A 21063-nucleotide genomic window follows, 5' to 3' on the forward strand; every position below is an offset into this window, starting at 1 on the left:
ATGTCACTTGCACTCTATGCTCCGTTCTCACACAGAGAAATAAATGTCTCTATCTCCCTGCTTATTCCCATACTGTGACCCTAGCACCATTCTGCAGGGTCAGCAGACAAACTTCCAGACAGTAGGTTATTCAGATTACTTTAGTTAATTGATCAATGCGTTAAGTGGATAATTAGCAACAGTTTTAGCTGCCTAAGTGCAACTCCGGGGTTGTGCTATCCCACTATAAGCATTGATTTTCTGGCATATAAATGGCCTTTTGGAAATTGATGGCCTCATTGGAGGCACAGAATCGCAGTGGACTTGCATTAGAGTATGTTTGAAGATGAATACAAATGTGTGCCGCTGACTAAAGCAGGTGAAAGGCTCATCGGACATGATCGAAAAGCCTGGAAGAGCATGGATAGTCTGTGTGTGTGTGTGTGTGTGTGTGTGTGTGTGTGTGTGTGTGTGTGTGTGTGTGTGTGTGTGTGTGTGTGTGTGTGTCTTTGCCAAGAGCTTATATTTGTAAGCATAATGTTTCCCTGACCTTTCAGTTTCAGCCCTTTCACAATCTCAAATTTGTATGTGGAAAATTGCTGTCTTTTTATTGTTTTCCCGAAAAACTGAGTTTATTTTAATAATAGTGATTTTAAGGAATTTAATTTATTTTAATTTTAGTATGTTTGCTATTTATTACTCATATATAATTACTCAGAATTATAGAAGCTCCATTTTTTTTCCTTTGTTAGGTTTGCTCTTTTGTGTGTGTGTGTGTGTGGGGGGGGGGGGGGGGGGGGGGGGGGGGGGGGGGTTGTTACAGAATTGGTTAATTTCTTTGATAAACAAACCCCGCTATCAACCAAAGAAATCTGCCGTTTAGTTCTTCTCTGGAGTTTCTGAATAACTTTTTCCAGGGTTTCCCTTCAACTACTAAAAAAAAATCCATCCATTCCTGTCCCCAATTTGATTTTATACAGCCATCTGCACAAGAAGGCAAAATTATACAGAAGATATGGCGGGGCTTCACAGCAAGGGCACGTGTCAGACAAATGGTGAAGGTAAGGCAGTGCCTGGAACGACTATCGATATATTGATTATGTTATGATAGCACACATTAGAATTCAATTGCTATATTCCTAAGTCGCTGCGTCTGACCTTAAGGAAATATACTTCACCCATACACATTAGAAAATTAGCACTTTGGAAAAATGATGCAATATGATAAGGAATTCCATCTATTTCACAATTCTTGGGATGCATATAGAAAGAAGGAAAGAGTTGTGTGTATATGGTGTATATGTGTGTGCTTTAGTAAAACAAGGCCCCATTTTCAGCATATTGCCTCCAACTGCTTCTTAATTGAACAGATTGTTGATACCGGATCCAATACCCAGCGCTCTCACGTATAATTTTCCCCTGGATTGAGTTTTGTAAACGTATCACAACAAGCTATTATCATGCCTGTAAATTGACTGTTTGCTAAAGCATAACTGCCAGCCGCCGTTTGGGAGGCGTTCAAGAAATGGAAGGGTGGTGGTGGAGGGGGGGGGGGGCGTTGAAATAACAATGAAGGATGTGTCACAACACACATATGGGCTAAAAAGAGGCTGTTTGGTCTCATTTGGAAACAGACAAGCGCTAATTTGAATCACTCAAAATTGCCAAAGTGTACTGTTTTTGAAATTAGCCCTGAGAGATTCTACACTTCACTCCTTTATCTCTCTCTGTCTGTCTTTTTCTCTCTTGCGGACCTATCATGTGTAATGTGATGTGCACAAAGCCTCTTCTCAAAACATCAAGCTGAATTTACAACCTCCTTTCAAGTCTTTGTCTTCCATCTACTTCCTCTTTTTCCTCTCTTCCTTGTCATTATTAAAAAAGACCTGTTGAGATACGAATCCCTTTTATGGCCCCCGCTTCAGTTTGCTCCTGAAATGTGCCCCAGTGGTTGGCTGGCACATTTGGAGTGCGACGGCTCGTTGAGTATGTTGCTGAATATTCTCTGGCCTTTTGTTAGTCTGTTCTGTGGCAGTGCTGTCATTGATTATGAATCCAGAGGAGAGCGTTTGGCCGTCATACATCTCCATTAGTGCGCTGCTTGACTACCATAGATTTTCTTGGCCCTTGTCTGCGTTGGTGTATTAAGAGAGTACCGTCCTCCCCTTGATAGAAAGTCCCACTAACCACTCTCTCTCTCCTTTTTTTCTCTCTTCCTCTCTCCCTGTCTTCTGCTTTCTCTCCATCCCCCTGACTTTTTTCTCGTTCCTCTTGTCTCTCTTGCTTTCCCGCTCTCCTTTTCTGTCCCCTTCCCTCCTCCCTCCACTCTACAGTGCCCTATCTATGCTGCCTCTGTGCAATGTATTATGTATAAAGAGCTCTTATCTTTGACGCCTGCTGCGGACAGATCAGAGGGCTGGGAGACAAGATGTAACACCATCGTTTCCTTTGTGTTCACAGGCGGCATATTTTATCATGAAGATGAATTTCTACGAGGAGATGGCGGTCAGGGTAAATATCACCACACTGTCTTGTTTTAGCAAATGGAGTGTCGTGGTGGGGGGACACTGTTGCTCTGTGCATATGTGAGGCCCTGTGAAAAGCAGCCCATAAGCATCATACGTCTAAGTTTCTTTAATCTTTGTTGGCCATTGTTTCTCACTTTTAAAATGCGGCATCACGTGGGTAAATCTGTATAGTTTATTATTATTAAAATACCCTATAAAAATGGCCAGATTGCTATATCAAATGACTTATCATATTTATGTGTCAAAACACTGTCAGCTTTTCATATATAACACATACAACCTTAAAAGCTTGTAACTCTGTTTTAGAAACATTTATTTCTTTCACTTTTCTTAAGTGCTCATGGCCCTCAAATGCTGTCTTTATTCCCTGCGCACATACTACTGTTCAACTCATAAATCATAGCCCTGTGCCTATGAGTGATGCTTTGGCACTTTTACACAAGGATATTGCCCAGAAATATTATATTTTAACGGTTCCATATAGTCTTCTCTTTTGGTGAAGGGTTTCATGCCTAAACCATTAAAGCATTTTATAGACCAACAAAAAAATTCACAAGTGTTTGTTGAAGAGGGTGTGTCGCTGTCCAGCTGGAAAGAGATGTTTATAATATTTTCATATTGGTGGAAAAGCCCAGGAATTGAGGGCTTTAAGTTTTACACATAATAGGAACCCAAACAAATAAAGCTGACCACCTTGCTTTTTCAATAAATGTCACATTATCGGATAGACATAGATCCAAGAGTAATGCTTGACCCAGCTGTTTAGGTCACAGGGTGAAAGTTCAGAGGTGATGTCACCATGTAGACCAAAGCAGAAGCTACTGAAAAAAGAGGCCTCTATTACCTATTAAAATAACCACAGTTTTCTATAGGAAACAATAGGAATTTTAATGGGAAATTATATGAAAATGACTGGTGGCTTAGTGGTTAACAGTGTGAGAAAGTACTGGGTTTAAACCCCACAAGGGCCAAATCAGGCTTTTCTGTACAGTGTATTCTCTGTGTCTGTCTGGGATTTTTCTAGGTGCTCCAGTTTTCTCCCACTGTCCTTGACCAAGGCTTTAGCCTCGGAAGTGAAATTGGTCCCTTGGTGCTGGACTGTGAACTGCCCACAGCGCCTAAAGAGACATCATGGGGCAAATGCAGAGACAAAAATTCTCCAAACAGATCGATTACATGTAACTTAAGACTTTAGAAAGTTCAAAATAAATTAAAGGATAATGAGAAAATACACCTAGGATCTGGACTTGCCCTTTTTATGATGGCACCTGTTGAAAGTTTTTTTACTTTCTATATCAGACATACAGATGTAGTACTTGGCCTGCAATATAAGATCTCAGTCTAATGTCTTCTGATGCATACTTTCTTCATTTGAATGATGTTTGATCAGGTAAATGAACTTGAAAAGAGATACAAAAAATGTATGAGTGAAAGACATTTGTACCTTTTTTGACAAAGCACGCTATAGATTGTATAAACGAAGGAAAAGAGATACACAAAGGAAAAGCAATCATCTCAGATTCCCCTTGTGACATTTTGTTTGAATCAATTTTGACTCTTATTTCTTTTTCTTTCCCCTCCTGTTGTCTTTATCTTGGTGTGGTAGCTAACAGAGGATAATGTATTAAGGCCGTAATAGAAACCAGTGTTTACATGCTGCACCTCGTATTTGTATTAGATTCAACAGCATCGATTTCACTAGTCAACAAAGGTCAGCAAGAACTTGGGAGGCGGCAATTACTTTATTTAAAATTATCTATTGACTGGCAGATCAATGCTAATTCTCATTTTGCTCTTTGTTGTTTTTCCCCATCCTCCACTCCTCTCTTTTCTCTTCTTCCCTCTTCTCATAGTGTGATTATTCTTTTACCTGCCATTGTTTTAATCTCCTAATTAGTCTGAAGGACATCTGCCCCTTTGCTTTAAAATGGTCAGCTTGTGTGTGTGGGTGTGTACTAACTAATCTGTAGCCTCGTCAATCAGTGTGGGCTGATACAGTTAAATACATGGGGCTGTGACAGTTGTCTGTGGCATGCTAGGTTGTCCCTCTTTGACTGTAAAAGGAGGGATTCTGTCATGAATTATCCATGGTCTAAAAGTTTCCTGTCATTTATGTTAATGCTGTCACTTGTGTTATCTTTTTATGAGTTAAAAAATAATGTATATTTTGAACAGCAAAAAGAATTTTAAAAGGCCTAGGGCTGTTTAACTTACTGCTGTACTTGCATAGACTTTGAAAAAGGACAAAGTAACATTTCAATAATTTCTGCATTGGACGTGTTTTGTTTTTGTCAACAATGAAGATAGGCCTACTCAAACATTTCCCCATATTACATTTAAGCTTCTGAAAACCTCTGTAATCCCTTACAGATCCAGCGGAGATGGAGAGGATTCTTTGTGAGGAAATTTATCCATAACTTCTATGCACGAAAAAACTATATGGAAGGACTTGCAGTGAAAAATGAACTAGTCAGGTGAGAAAAAAAATTATTCTCTTTATGAGGTCTTAAAAGAACATAAATTAATTCCTTTTAACTTTGACTTACCAGTTTGTTTTTGGTTTCATTTTCCTGAAACTCCCTTTGTGTTGTGTTGTTTTTGTTGTGTTTCTCATATGGCCAGTACAGCACTCATCTAGATATAATATAAGTGACATTCGGCACAGTACAATACGTTCCTCAGTAACAGGAAGCAAACAGCCGGTACCTCTTTTATTCCATAAAAATGTGCAAATTTAAAAGGCAAAATTGCTGACTGTACCACTTAACCTTTGTATTTTCTCTTACAACATAGTGTATCTTTGTCCATGGACTATAGCAGGACTAGGGAGTTAGGCACCCTATCAGTCAAAATGAATTGATTTGATTAATGTAAACATAGTTGTCTGAAAGGTGTGTTGTGTATCCGTAACCTAAACACATTACCGGAGTAACAGGAAAGGAAAAGTGAGGGATTGAAAGAGACTGAGAGACAAAGAGAAGAGAACGACGAGAGAGAGAGAGAGAGAGAGAGAGAGAGTTAGAGAGAGAGAGAGATAGAGATAGAGAGAGATAGAGAGAGAGAGAGAGAGAGAGAGAGAGAGAGAGAGAGATAGAGATATATAGAGAGAGAGAGAGAGAGAAGTCCTCTAAAGTGCTTGAGGCTAAGAGAGAGAAGTGAACGATGTGAAGAAATTAAAAATTAGCCTCTGATTTGAACCGCAGCTCGTGCATTAATAAAACATCCTGCGCTTCAGGGCTTACTGCTAGAGATACACCATCTTTTATTTTTGACAAAAAAAACCATCACGTTTAGCTAATAGTCACATTTTTAATGTTGCTAATATATTTTACAGGAAAATATCTTTAGGCTTCTGCTAAAATTAAATGTAAATTTGTTAAAGTGCTCCTTGGATCACTGACTTCCCCCCTCACTTCCCCAGCAGCGTTCTACCTTTCCTCAACGCACTTTGCCCTTTTTAGAAATACGAGGGACTAGGCTGTTAAAGTCCATCATTAAAGAGTTGCTGCTATAGTATAAAACACAAAAATGGACACACAAACACATTAAATATGTCAAGTATTCTGACACTTCTGACCAGTAACTGGCATTATTGTGCCTGTACTGGCTCCCGCCGCTTTGCACCTTTTTGCATATTGAAAACACTTAACCAAAAATGATAAGAGTAAAAATTTAGAAACAAGGAACTGTGAGGATAAAGTGAACAGCTATGGGATGCCATTTCATTTTACGCTTGTGGTCTTATGCTTTTGTTATCAACTGTGTAACAATCAGAGTCTTTTTTACACATACAAAAACACACACACACACACACACACACACACACACACACACACACACACACACACACACACACCACACACACACACACACACACACACACACACACACACACACACAGCCCCTCCTCCACAGTGGTTTGGGGTGTTGAGGTCACTTTCACTTCACTTAATCACATGTTTATTTAGTACTGCTGGGGTCACGATCAATTAACGTTGCACTGGCATTTATTTAAAATATCCTTTCCCTGTTAGCTGCTAAGCCCCCAGATTGCACACTGCCTGATCACTAACCCTGCAAAGGTCTGCTTTTTAATCCATCAGCATGCTCCCTCCCTCCATAAGTCTGTCTGTCTGTCTATCCAACCACTGCATAAATTATTAAAAGTCAGATGAATGGTCTCCATTTATTGAAGGCTGATAAGCTGTGCATGGTAATGATATAGGAGTATTGCATACACTGCCACTATCTCTGTCCTTTTTCACTCTGAGTCTCCATTGCACTTTCTTTCTCATGACAGATCTCCCCAGTTTAAAATCATCTGTATCATTTCATTAGGTATGACTAATCCACGCCACTTACACATCCTCTTTTAGCCACCACCCTCTCTCCGCCTCCCTTTCTTAATCTCTGCCTCTTGCCTCTCTCTTTCTCCTTCTCTTTCTCAATCTATTTTGTTCGATATCTTTCTTTCCTGCTCTCCTTGCCACAGGTTCACTATGCTTTAGTGTCCATCCTCATTCATCCTTTCTCTCCTTCTGCATAGCCTAATGAAGTCAGGACCCCAGTGCAGTCCCCACTCTGCCACAGTTTTCCTTGATACCCCAACAATTTATCACTTTGTCAGGGAGACACTTAAAGTTCCTGGGCTTTAATAAGGGCATGCTGTGGGACGATGGGGGCAATTAGGAAAGCGGAGCAAGCCCGCTTTGCATATTTACTAAATGTGCTGGTGTCATCGTTGCTGCCACTAACACGGCCTGTTGACTGCATGAATTATTCCTCTATCTGCAATAAACAGCTGGGTAATTATTACTGCCATAATCAGATAAATAATTCTCCCTGTGATGTTGCAACAACATGGCAAAATCTTTTAAGTTATCCTAAAGACTGTTAAAACGGAGGCTCAGAGAGAATTTATGGACTGTCAGTAGACTGAACAGCACTTTTGTTTTTTCACTTCTTTTCTTTTGGTGCTGTGCTGTCTCTCTTTCTCTGTCTACTTCTTCCTGTCTCTCTTTACTCCTGCCTTCTTCATGCCTCGCTCTCTTGTGTTCCTTTCAAGGACATTCATGAAAGGAGAGCTGCGTTGGAGAGAGTGTGGGTCTGCCCTGCGATCACTATGCGTCAGTCTTTCTTTTGCTGCTCTTCCCTTCTGATCCAGTTTGGGTGCAGAAAAGTTCGCTTTTCAGTCAGATTGGATTTATATGTTCGGTATGTGTGTGTCTGTTGAAGTTTAATGTGAGTGCACCGCGCCTTGTCTCTTTAGAAAATTACTTTTGAGAGCGAACAATGGAGAAAAAAATCTGTAACATGTTTGAAATTGTGAATGTGGATTAGGGATATTATCAAAGCGGGAATTAATTGTTTGCTTCAACACCTTTGGGTAGCACTGGTTTTACTACTTCAGTGAATTAGTTATTCAATCAGTCAGTCACTTAAATGGAAAGGCTATGCTACGAGGGTGTTGAAGGCTCAATACATTGAGCTGGCCAGTGTCTAAATTGACTCTCTGACTACCCTATCATTGCCAGCTATTGAATCATTCAATTGGAGCAATTAAAACAGCCAATCAGGTCAAGCCTCCATTAAATATTTAGAACCTGGCCAATTAGCTGCTCTGGTGCTGGCCTTGACGACCAAAGGTGTGGCATGCTGTCCCACAATACCTCACTCTCTGATGTTCCATTACTCCTTGATGCCCTGTTTTGAACTAGGCAGTAAATTATTGAGGAAGAAGTGAGAAATGTGGCTGTATTATATTGGACATTTAAATAAGTTAAAATTCCAGGGTGAAAATGTCGGTAAGGGTTTCAGTCATTTTAAAGTACCTCAGGTATGCTTGATTAACTTGTCCAGCAGTTCAGCAGCTATCAAAAGTATTCTCTAGCCACAGTGCTTGCGGAATACAACTTGACAGGGTAAGCATGTAATTTATGCCTAATCTTCATAATTTGTCCACGATGATAAGATAATTGTATAATGCGCAAAGTCCTGTATTATATAGCATATAACTATTCTATTGTCACAAACCGAAAGCTGGTATGATTATGTTTCCAATAAAGTTGGAATCTGTCTAAACTCTAAGTAAAAGAATATCATAATTTTTCAATTCTAAATATATCGAGTTAATATATATATAGAATTTAATTAAAAATAGTATCAAGATAGCATATCAGATGTTTCAGCATTAATGAATGAATGAAAGAAGTATTGTTACTTCATTTTAATATTATTATTTTAAAGTATAAGTATATATTTGAGTTTGGCGCCATCAGTGGATTTCATTGTTATTACAGGGTTGTGTTTACCCCCGTGTTGCGCCTCCAACAAGGGGTGCACTACAGTTTAATGTTACCGGGATTAACGTAGCAATATCTATCTGGTAATTGTGTGACACGAAGTAATGCGTAGGTGCAGCTCTGCGCAAACAGCTGGGGAGAGACAGAGGGAGAGATACCAGCATGAAAAGATGTTGGCTTTATGGGAGACTACCAAATCAAGGGTCACATTTAGCAGTTAATAATTTAGCCTACTGCAATTAGGTATCCACTGTAAAGGTAAAATGGTTTAACACTTACCTGCTTTTTTGTTTCCTTATTAGTTTTATTTTTAGCTTTTTTTTCTTTTTAGTGTAAAATATTTAATATGTGTAAAATATACCATAGACAACATAACATAATGTATTGTTAACATAAACAGTAGGATAATAAGCTAATGCCTGGTGGTTAGGCCTGGCTAGGGGTCAGTTTAGGCCCTGAAAATTTGCTGGTGTCGTTTTTAAACAACACTCTAAAGACCCGAGGAGACCGATTGCTGCGGTTTTAAAAGTGAAATGTTTTCCCATTCTTGCTTCATATAGTATTTCAGCTGATCAACATTTGAGGCCTATTTTGTTTGTATTGTTTTAATTTCATAAAATGTCAGTGGTTATCAGGGCTGGAATGGCAGGTCGTTTTGATTTAAGATGATTTTTATGAAACCACCGAGGACTTGGCTAAAAAAAGACATCTGGATGGGATTTTACTTCAAAATCTGTTCATGATTTCAGCATTCAGTAATGCTGGCTTTTGACTGTATGCTGAGCAGGAGCAAGATGGTCCCTTTCCACTTTAGCCTCCATACTTTAAAAAAAAGTTTAAATATGATTTTTTTTTTTTTCTACATAGGTAATTTTTTTTTTGCTTGTATTTGTGGATGCTGCAAAGAACAGTGTTCAGTGACAGCAGCTTGGAAGTGTCCCCGAACGTCCCTGAACCCTGTGCAATGTCAAGTTTTTGGAACAACTCTATAGAATTGTCACTGTTTGAGTGCTGTGCTGCATCTCTGTTTTTGTCTGTGTGTGTATTTTTTTGTTTTTGTTTTTAATATAAGCTGTTATGCTACTAATTGAAGTCATTAATTGTGAGATTTTCCACCAGGTGATAGCTTTATTTTGACAAAATGTGAATAAGAGAGCAGTCAAAAGTGTCTTCTAGTGGCACTGTACTGTAGTGGTTTATACTTTTGCAAAAGATTCCCAGTTCAATCCTAGGAAGAGACAGAAATCCCGTTGGGCTTATGTCACTAAGAGCATCTGGTGTAAAACGTCTGCCAAGTCAAACATGCGGCGCTACCTACTGTATTGTGGCGACCTCTTGCAAATAAGGGAACAGCCAAAAGTAGCTTTTTAAATATTCGCAGCCAGAATCGTGTCAGTGCACCTTCACATTAGTTCTTCCAATCTCTGGAACACAACTAAAGGGGTGAAATTCTATTCTTATATAGATTATGGGGCCATTGTCACCCTGGAAAAGAGCACTCCTAACAGGAGAGTAATGTTTTATTAAAGGCTCAGCATGATCAATGTTCAACCAAACTTTTGTGGCTTTGTGGTGACCCGTCCCTCTAAACTGTGTTGGTCAAACATCCAGGCTTTTCCTTTATTCTGTCACCCTTGAACTTATTTATATTTAACCTAATACAATAAATCTATAAATCTGTATTCTAGGTGTATAATTATTGGTAAAATTATTAATTACATTTTTCTATCTTTTCTGTTTCAACCATTGGCTCACAGTATATACTACATGCTTCTTAAATTTAAAAAACAAAAAACTTTTTCTTATTTATGTTATGTCTGTTGTGGCGAATCCTTAAAAGGCATAAGCTTAGGTTGATAGATCAGCCATAACAGAGAGAAGTTACAGAGTTAAAGTATTTCTTTCTTTCTTTTCACTTTTACTCAGTCACTTGCACATACATTTATAGACACACACACAGTCACACACATACAAGAGGGCATGTGCCGCTTGCCGAACAGGGCTAATGAGGGTTGTATGTTGTGGCGGCTGGTTGGGTCGACACAGATCGAGGTGCCTTCAGCCGTTACAAATCTGTTTGGCTTTTGTCCACTACAGAGCAATTAATAACACTGGGGCTGGGGGTAGGGAAGCAAAGGTCACTCATTGAGTCTGACCCACACACACACACACACACACACACACACACACACACACACACACACACACACACACACACACACACGTATAGACATATAGATACACATGTGAGCAAAGTGTACGTACATGTACTATGAAAACTGATACACACATATTTCTGATAAATGCATAAACTGGTACATTCCCACTTAAGCTGTTTCAGCCCAGACACATATAGACATTTGCGCAAAGGTCCTGATCCCCCAAAACATTAATAGTAGGTTTTTAAGGTGCTATTAAGACATGAGGAAATGGAACTGCATATGTATATATATATATATATATACACACACAAACATATGGTTTGTGAGCCATCAATAAACCAAAACTTTATATTTTACATTAATAAGTAATATCCCTGTTAGCTAGGTGGACAAATAGAGGCCAAGCAACCTCAATATTTACTCCGACACACGTACACTGTATTAAATTACTGTGTTTAATATTATAGAAACACACATATTTAGATTCGCTCTTCTTCTTTACACACCTGCAAGCACGGTGCTCTGCATTTTTCATTTATTTTGTAATTGAATCTGGTGCTGAAGAATGAATGCGAATGCAAAGGCAATGGGAACGTGTTGTGATTTCTTTTTAAATGTCAGTAGCCACAGAATGTGTTAACCTCAGATTACTGACACACTTTGAATATCCTGATTCTTCTGTGGAGGATTGTAATTGAAAACAGAGGTTGGATGGGGAAAGAAACAGTGGAGAAGGAAGTAAGGGAAAAAAGGAGGGGAAACAGATGTAGGATTCTTGATGAGCTATGGTTAAATCCTTATTGGTATAGCACTCTTGGAATTAGATTGGTTTTACTCCTAGCTTTGTGTGTGGGCTTTCATATTATCATGGCATGCGTATTTAGTAATTGTTTCCAATTCCCCTTTTAAGTTATCACCACTTTGTAACAACATTGCTGTGTGATTGTGGAATTAAATTGCTGTGTGTATGGGGTTTTAATGCATCCCATTTAGCCAGCTTCGCTTAACAGATGTCATAGACAGACCTGTCCTGGCTGCCGTGATGAAATATATCAATCATCCTCCCACTTACAGCCTCTCACACTCTTACTTTGCCTTTTTTCTTCTATGCAGTGTCATTCTGTTGTTTTCGTCCCAGAGCTTCTCTGTCTTTCCATGTATGCCTCAGTGTGATTAAGCAGTTTTTTCCTTCATCTAAAGGACACTTCAGGGAATTGTCAGCTTTACGACCGACAACTGTTTCCCAAATACATAATAACACATGCACAGATGCACTTGTATGAGGTTTATACCGTTTACAAGTTCTTGATTTATATGGTGTTAGTACTAGTTAAGGTCAGCTGAATCTTCAGAAAATGTGTAACATAACATGTTGATTTAGTATTATAAAAACATTACACTCATAGAATTGTTAAACCAAGTCATTCAGCAAGCATACTGTACATGAGTAGAAAAGTATGATGAGCTATTGCTACTGCATGATTTATGATGGTTGACAACTTAGGAAGCAGAAGAATTATGTCTTAAATGTTATTGTGTGAAATTATTTTTATTTATGATACGGTGTATAACTAATGTATACCCATAGTCAAACCTAATGAAGTTGAAGTGTAAAATTTCAGCTGCAAAAATATTTGTGTGTGGTTTCTGTGCTCTGCAGGAGGGAGCTGGATCAGCTGGAGGATCTCCAGAAAAGAGAGCGAGACTGTCTGGAGATGGTGAAAGAGCACACAGCCAAAGTCTATCAAGCTCATCGGTTACATCACCTCCTCAGCACACAGCAGGTAGGCCAACGGGAACACAGAAGCATTCACTAATGCTTACATTTTACAACATTATTACTATGATTACACTAATAGTTGAAAAGAGGCAAATGTTACATTGCAATTTCTTGTTAACCAGCATTACATGAAAATGGTTCAGTTAAAAAGAAAATATTCTATTTAATAAACAGTTGGAGTACTGACAGTAACACGTGTTCACTTTGTAATTCCAAGGTGTGGAGTGACAGATGTAAAGTCACTTAAGATGACACATGACAAATGCAACCCTGTGGACTCAGTTTAAGTTTGTGGTTATCAGGTGGCACTATTTCCATGCACATATATGTGCACGCTCAGGTATACACATGGGTTTTATGATAAACATTACAGAGAGGGGGTTCCTCCAGAAACTGGCTACATAGAGAAATAATAAAAATCTTGTTCTTTCTTTTAGCCTACAGAAGTGGGCTGTGTGGAGCTGAGTTGTGTGTGTGCCAACGTGCGAGTCCTCATGGCTCTTCTGATGTGCTGAGTGTAGTACTTTAGTGCTTCCCTTGGCACAGGTGTGCATATGGGTAAATGGTAAATGGACTGGTACTTATATAGTGCTTTTCTACTCTATTAGAGTGCTCAAAGCACTTTCTTACTACAAGCCTCATTCACCCACATATTATGCATTTTTCTATGCTTAAGTATTTTTAACCTAACACTCACACACTTGTACTCCAATCGAGGCATTGGGTTCAACTTGGGGTACAATATTTTGCTAAAGTATACATCAACAGACTAGAGAATGAGGGGATCAAACCACCAACCTTTCGATTAGTAAGCGACCCACTCTTCCTTCTGAGCCACAGCCACCCCTGTGTGTGTATGTGTGTGACATCTACGCTCTTTGTGACGCCCCACTGGAGTAGTATCGAATATAAAGCACAGTAGTCACTGTTGATTCAGCACCACCACTCTTCTCGCTCTCTCTATCCCTTTTCTGTGTCTCTTTCTCTCTCTCTCTCTCTCTCTCTCTCCTTCATGCCTGTGCCATTACCCAGGTATCCCATGTTCACCTAAGCTGTATACATATAGAAAACATTTGCATGGAGTTGGTATAAGCTGGAGTATAATTAAGTTTGCAGTTTTTCACATCAGGCTTGAGTCTCCAAATACTTCAACTTGTACGTATCCCCATGTATGCATAATTTGTGTTATGTTTCTGTAACTTAATTATTATTATTTTTTATGTACATGCAAGAAAGAATGAAAGCAAGAAAGTTTATGCGCTCTTCTCCGCCCTCTGTCCATCTCTTCCTATATACCTCTCTCTCTTTCTCTGCATATGGCAGGGGACTCTTTCCTTTCGTAGCGCTGACCTTGTCAGCAGTGAATAGATGGCTCTCCCACACAGTTCATCCTTTCTCACTTCTCAGACCCCAGCCCACACACACTCACACACACACACACACACACACACACACACACACACACACACACACACACACACACACACACACACACACACACACACACACACACACACACACACACATCCAGCTTACCAAAAGGCCCCAAGTCCCTCTGACAGAGACAGAGATGCTGTGTTCCTGGGGTCAACATCATTGCTCTTCCCGTAGCTAGGTTGGTACTTTTTGGGCTTGTGTGTGTGTGTGTTTGTGTGTGTTTCTTTAGGGGTGGTGAGATTTACTTTTGTCTATGTGTGGTGTGTGTGTGCGGTGTGTATTTTGTTGGCCTTCTGTCACTTCCTATTTGACTTAGTTGTGTTCTGTCATCCCTAAAGCAGTGTGTTTCTCCTGTAGTTTCAAGCAATTCTCAAGAAACTCATTGCTGCTAATCATATAAACTATTCTGATGACTATTCAGTCCATACTTTTAATTGGTTCATTACACTCTTGTGGTGAAGAATAACATTTGCTCATATGTTTTTTTTTTAATATATGTTAAAACCTTATAAATATAAGTGAAGACATATTATTGGTTGCCCAAGTATATTTGCCAACTGACTTTAGATTTTTTTTTTTTTATTCAAGAGAGTGACCCTATGCAGGATCGATTACTGATATTGATTATTAGTGAACAATTGGCTGTCATTTTGAAAAGTTAGTCATTACTTAACAACTAGCCTGGGCCCTTCTTTTTTTCATTGTCCTACTAGCTGGCTTATTGGTCAAGTTGAGTTTGTGTATCAGTCAGCTGCTTGTCTTTTGTTGGTCACTCCTCTGTCGTTGACTGCAACTGGCAACAGTAGTACTTGTTCTGCTCTGAAGGTCCTCTGCAATCTGGATTGCCACTCTAATAAGAACCTGCAGCAGGCAGAGAACAGGTTTATGTACCTCTACATAGAGCTTACTGAGGCAGCAGAGTAGCACAAGCACTATTCTTAACAACCGAAATCCATGATGGTGGAGTTGGAGTCCTTTCTTGGGATGAGACTCACCGGAGATGCAAGTAATTATATTGCCTCATTATTTATTTTGTCACAGTGTATCTGGCAAGTCAAATATTTGTAGAAAACAACCTTATGAATGCAATTTTATTGTGTAAGAATTCATTTAAGAAAGCATATATGCATGCACACATACATGCATGCATATACGCATCTACGAATCTAAACCTACGGAAACCACTGAAGTTATATAAAAGCTACTTTTTGCTGCTCCCTTTATCACAAGGGGTTGCTGCAGCGGGTTTTTGATTTGGCAGATTTTTACACCAGATGTCCTTTCTGACAACCTCCTAGGGATTTGTGTCGCCTCCTGGGATCGAACTAGGGATCTCTCTTTTGCTTGTTAGCCAAATGTGTATATTATGTATTCCACAAAAAACTCCCATGTTTCAAAAACATTTGTTTGATATAATTTAAAATTTGCATTTTGATTTCTTTGCATTTTGCATTTACTTAAAAAAGGTAAATTTCTTAATACACTTAAAAAATATTATGTTTTTTTTATGTTGGAGAAGTATGTAGTGTACCTCTGCTATCTGGACTGCTTTGAGCGATGGTCCACCTGTTTAGCTGAATGAAGACATAAGCGTTAGCTTCACTGTTAGCTCCGCTGCTTTTTAAGATAGCTACCAATTAGAAATGTGCTATTATCAAGCAGTACCTACAACCGAGGGTTAAAGAAATTACAATCACTGAAGTTGAATTAATTGCTCTCTTCTCCTAATGTAACACTTGATATTTAGATCAAAAGCACTTATGAACTAATAATGAAACATTTACTGTTTTGCTAATTTGTCAATGTTAGAAGGAATGAGGTTTGGGCAGACAGAGTTGAAACTATTTCCCACTTATGCTCTGTGTTTCTCCTCTCCCTCTCTTGTCCCAGTCTTTTAGAGTGGCAAGCAGTGTTATTAGCATATAGAGCAGGGACAAAATGTTCCAACTCAAAGCTTTGGTCTAGTAATTAGCACATAGGCAAAAGAATAACTGTGATTTGAATAATTATCATTGAGGCTGTTTGGCGAATCTGTACCCCGGCACAGAACCAGAGAGGCAAAGATTTAAGTATGTGTACGTGTGTAAGTTTAGAATTTCCATCCATCCACTTCTGTGCCACAGAATTATGATCTCTATAGTTTGAATATGTTTGCTAATCTTGATGCATGTAATTCCATAAACCCTATCTTTTCTATGATATTTTCAGTTTTAGTATATTAATATTTAAAAAAAAAAAAAAAAAAAAAAAAAAAAAAAAAAAGCAAAAAAAAACCCCATAACCATCAACAAAAACTTGGTAGCTAATCAGAAATACATGTGCATCTAATTATTTAAATTTAAATTCCTCTGTAATATAACTCCTCTCTCTCTCCCCCCCCCCCCCCCCCCCCCCTTTTCTTCAGTGCCCAGGGGTCTTCAACTCTCCATTCAGGCCAGCCCCCCATGAGATGGAGCTGCTGCTGAGGCAGGTCAAGTACCAGATCCCCACCAGGCTGGCCTCAAGGGGCAAGGCTTGTCTCTTGGGCATCCCAAGCTCAACAAGCCCCAGTTTCCCTGGGACTCTTGGATCCCCATTGATCAAAACCTCTAGAACCTGCGGCTCCAGGCCGATACTTCCTCCCATTGCCAACAAGAAACAGCAGGTGATGATGGCCAAATGTGGCCTATGAAAAACATAAACAAGTGGAAAAAAGAGAAACAGCAGTATAAAAGCCAATATGCAAGATATGCAGATGTTGAGGAGAAAAAGTAGATTTGAGCATGCACAAGAGGTGAAACAGACTGTTAGTTTAACAAAGTATCGTACTAATTATTAAAGCCCCAACTCCCCCTTCTTGCCTCAAGGGGGATGGTTCTTGATGAAAGCAGAGATCCTTTAAAACTCTTTTTAAAGAAGAATGACATCATTAAAGCATGGCAGACAGCTCTCCTGGGGGCTACTGCAGAGAGTCGTTTAGTGCCTGTATTTCATTGAGTACTCTGTGTGACTGGAGTTATGTGCTATTGCTATATTTGTGTACCACAAAGATAGCGAGAGATATACAAGAGTCATTTTATTAAATTCCACAGTAACATGTGTTATAGCTCCATTAAGTAAATAAGTTATAACAGCTAAACAATTAACATGTATACATTCAGCAGATAGCAACATTGGTATCTTACTGAAGCCTTCTTATTTTTAGTGAATACTGAATATTTGAATGTTATATACCAACTGGATGTTCCATAGACTTGTTCAAAATGAATACTAATAAGAGTCCTTTTTCATCAAAGACTTTTAGACATGCCATAGTAAGAAATGCACAGATTTGAAAAAGGTCATGAAGGACCTTCATTGAATCCATTTAGATACTCCAGTTTCATGTGTTTTTAACCAATGGTGTCACTGTTTTGTCTTGGACCATTGTTCATTATGTGTAACAGTTGTGACAGTTACCAGTCAGAATGTCTACTATATTCATGTAGTGATTAATAATATACACCGTGCATTAGTCGTAGACCAAAAAAGATAAAACCTGAGCTGGCACTAATTAAATATTTCTTTTTGTTGTTAACTGAGAATTTGTGTAGCACTGTGGTGGACTATTTAGGAGCATTAGTGCGTCCCCTAGTATTAGTTTCTAGTAATGTAAAACATAAGTGACCAAAAATGAGGTGTATATTTGTCCCCTTTTATTAGCTGCAGTTCATACACATACATACACATACAGACATGTCTCCAGCTAGCTGGAGTGGGAATAGATGCATTACCGGTGTCCTAATAAAGTCTCTAGTGTTATATGCAGAATAATTCTTATTTTTATACATGTATGCCTCACAGTGTCTTTTTTGTATGTATTCAGTTGTGTCATTAGTGCAGGAAGTCCCCCTTTCTTTTGCACTCACCCCTACATCCTGCACCCCCTCCATCTGTGGTGTGATAACTATCTAGTGGTGATGGATAAGGTTGAGGTGCTGGCTGTGGAAGTGGTCAGGCCAGGCCACTGATCCCGTGGTGATAGGAGCAAGGACAGGGTTCCTGTCCCTCCCTTTACCGCTCCCCCTCATTCTCCCTCCTTTTTTAACACCAAACAACAACTGAAGGTCACATTAAGCAAAGCAGAAACATTTAACTTAATCTACATTCCCAAAAGTTTAGCCATCACTCTCACAAGTTGAGAAGTGCTGCACTCTTAGAGGATCAAGTTTGAGATTTTTTTCCTCACTGGACACACATATGTGCTATAAGTATTCACTTGTGTGCTTTTACACACATATGAACTTGAGTGACATCACATTCTTAATCCATCCATCCATTCTCTTCCGCTTATCTGTTCAGTGTCGTGGGGGGGGCCTGGAGCCTATCCCAGCTGACGTAGGGCAAGAGGCAGGGTACACCTTATACAGGTCGCCAGCCTGTCGCAGGGCCAACACAGAGAGACAGACAACCATTCACACTCAGGTTCACACCTATGGGCAATTTCGAGTGACCAATTAACCTAACCGCAGTAATTGCATGTCTTTGGACTGTGGGAGGAAACCGGAGTACCCGGAGGAAACCCACACAGACACGGGGAGAACATGCAAACTCCACACAGAGAGGCCCGGGTGGATTCAAACCCAAACCTTCTAGATGTCAGCTGTGAGGCAGCAGTGCTAACCACCATGCCACCTTGCTGCCCATTCTTAATCCATAGGGTTTAATATGATGTTGGCTTTCCACAAGAATTAGGATCATGTATGTTTGAATTTTTGACCATTCTTTCAGAAGCACATTTGTGAGGTCAGACACTGATGTTGGATGAGAAGACCTGGTGGGAAATCTGTGCTCTAATTCATTCCAAAGGTATTCTGTTGGTTTGAGGTTGACTCTGTGCAGGCCAATCCAGTTCTTCCACACCAAACTCTCTTATCCGTGTCTTTATGGACCTTACTTTGTGCACTGGGGCGCAGTCATGTTGGAACAGGAAGGGACCATCCTCAAACTGTTCCCACAAAGTTAGGAGCATGAAATTGTCCAAAATATCTTGGTATGCTGAAACAGTAAGAGTTCCTTTCACTGGAACTAAGGAGCCGAGCGAAGCTCCTGAAAAACAACCTCACACCATAATCCTTCCCTCCACCAAACTTTACACTTGGCACAATGCAGTCAGGCAAATACCATTCTCCTGGCAACTGCCAAACTGAGATTCATCCATGGGATTGCCAGACAGAGCAATATTTGTCACTCCAGAGAACACACTCTAGAGTTAATCCACTGCTCTAGAGTCCAGTGGCGGAATGCTTTACACCACTGCATCCGGTGCTTTGCATTGTGCTTGGTGATGTACACTATGTGCCTCAGCATCTGCTGACCCCAAAGTGACCTACCACTTTGTAGCTGAGTTGCTGTCCTTCCCAATCGCTTCCACTTTATTATTATACCACTAACAGGTGATTGAGGAATATTTACTAGTGAGTACATTTCATGACTGGACTTGTTGCACAGGTGGCATAATTTCATGGTACTACGCTGGAATTCACTGAGCTCCTTAGAACGTCTCATTCTTTCAACAATGTTTATAGAAGCAATCAGCATTCCTAGAATCTTGATCGAACACCTGAATTCAATGATTTGGATAAGTGAATGAATACTTTCTGCAATATAGTGTATTTAAGGACAAACAAAAATACCCCTCAGAGTAGTCTTTGTACTTGTCCAAGCTCAGGCCTGGGAGCTTGAGGGTCCTGCACAGTATCTTAGCAGTTCCCAGGACTGCGCTCTTCTAGACAGAGATCTTGGATTGTTTTCCTGGAATCTGCTGGAGCCACTCTCCCAGTTTGGGAGTCACTGCCACGAGTGTTCCGATTACCATGGGGACCACTGTTGCCATGGTAATAGGAACACTGCCACGAGTGTTCCGATTACCATGGGGACCACTGTTGCCTTCATCTTCCATATCCTCTTTAGCTCTTATCTCAGCACTTGGTATTTCTCGAACTTCAAGAATCAAGAAGACTTTATTGTCATATATATGTAAACATATAATGAAAACATATAATGAAATTTGCGTTCCAGAACACCCATCCAAGAGAAATACAAAAAATAGAAGCAAACAGGGGGGACAGGTGTCTGAGGTCGTGCAGCCGTTGCCGGCGCTACCTTTATCAGTCCCATAAAAGGAAACAACACACATCATGGGGTAGTTAGGTTAAAAAAAGAGTCATCTGGTACGGTGCTCGACATGAGCACCATACCAGGGTCCAAAAAAAAACACCTTAGCAAAGCATTTTTGCACATTTAAAGCTAGGATAGCAATATGGTCGGGGAAGGGAGGGGGCAGGAAGGGATGCAGACGGAGACGAAAGGGTCAGGGCATTGTGGAGCCAGATGCCAGCTCCTAGCCAAAACAGTTCGCTGATAGTGATGGAGTTCATCAGCGGCCGAGGTGCACCAGATCCAGCTTCACAAATCACAGAGAGGGCTGAGGGGGAGAGCGACCATCACACATAGCCCTGGAGAGATATGATTGCCAGCCCAAGGCCGGCTAGGGAGCTGAATTCCTGATAATGCAGATGTTGTTTTTGGAACAGGCTGCTTGTTTTTTCCAACAGCCTTCAGTCTCACTGGGGAACCCATTCAGTAATCCAATATTCCAAATTCATTAGCTACCGTCCTCACCGTGCAGAACCGAACTTTATCTCCAGATCGAACCCCTCTCGCCTGCAAGCACGTTCTCAGCTGGGCTACTCACCAGCTTTACGGCTCAGGTCCAACAGGCTTTGAGTCTAAGTTTGTACGGCCCTGGACAGCCCATCCACCTGGGTCGGCAGCCTCTGCAGATGTCAAACTGCCGCCCAGATTTTCTTGATTTCCCGGTAAATCAGGTATCCTCTGAGCCCAAACAGAAAAGA

The 21063-nt window shown here is 40.1% G+C and overlaps 1 protein-coding gene across 1 annotated transcript in view; it reads left to right on the forward strand.

Moving 5' to 3' along the window:
• The first annotated feature begins 986 nt into the window (after positions 1-986).
• greb1 (growth regulating estrogen receptor binding 1) overlaps positions 987-21063 on the forward strand; it is a 122272-nt gene continuing 102195 nt past the window's right edge. The window contains exons 1-5 of the mRNA XM_030726426.1: positions 987-1040; positions 2440-2490; positions 4878-4981; positions 12632-12755; positions 16593-16832. Of these exons, the coding sequence (XP_030582286.1) occupies positions 1032-1040; positions 2440-2490; positions 4878-4981; positions 12632-12755; positions 16593-16832 (528 nt within the window). The 5' untranslated portion in view covers positions 987-1031. The remainder of the gene's footprint in view (positions 1041-2439; positions 2491-4877; positions 4982-12631; positions 12756-16592; positions 16833-21063) is intronic.

Source organism: Archocentrus centrarchus, chromosome 3 (genome assembly GCF_007364275.1).
Source record: "Archocentrus centrarchus isolate MPI-CPG fArcCen1 chromosome 3, fArcCen1, whole genome shotgun sequence".
NCBI classification, from domain to species: domain Eukaryota; kingdom Metazoa; phylum Chordata; class Actinopteri; order Cichliformes; family Cichlidae; genus Archocentrus; species Archocentrus centrarchus.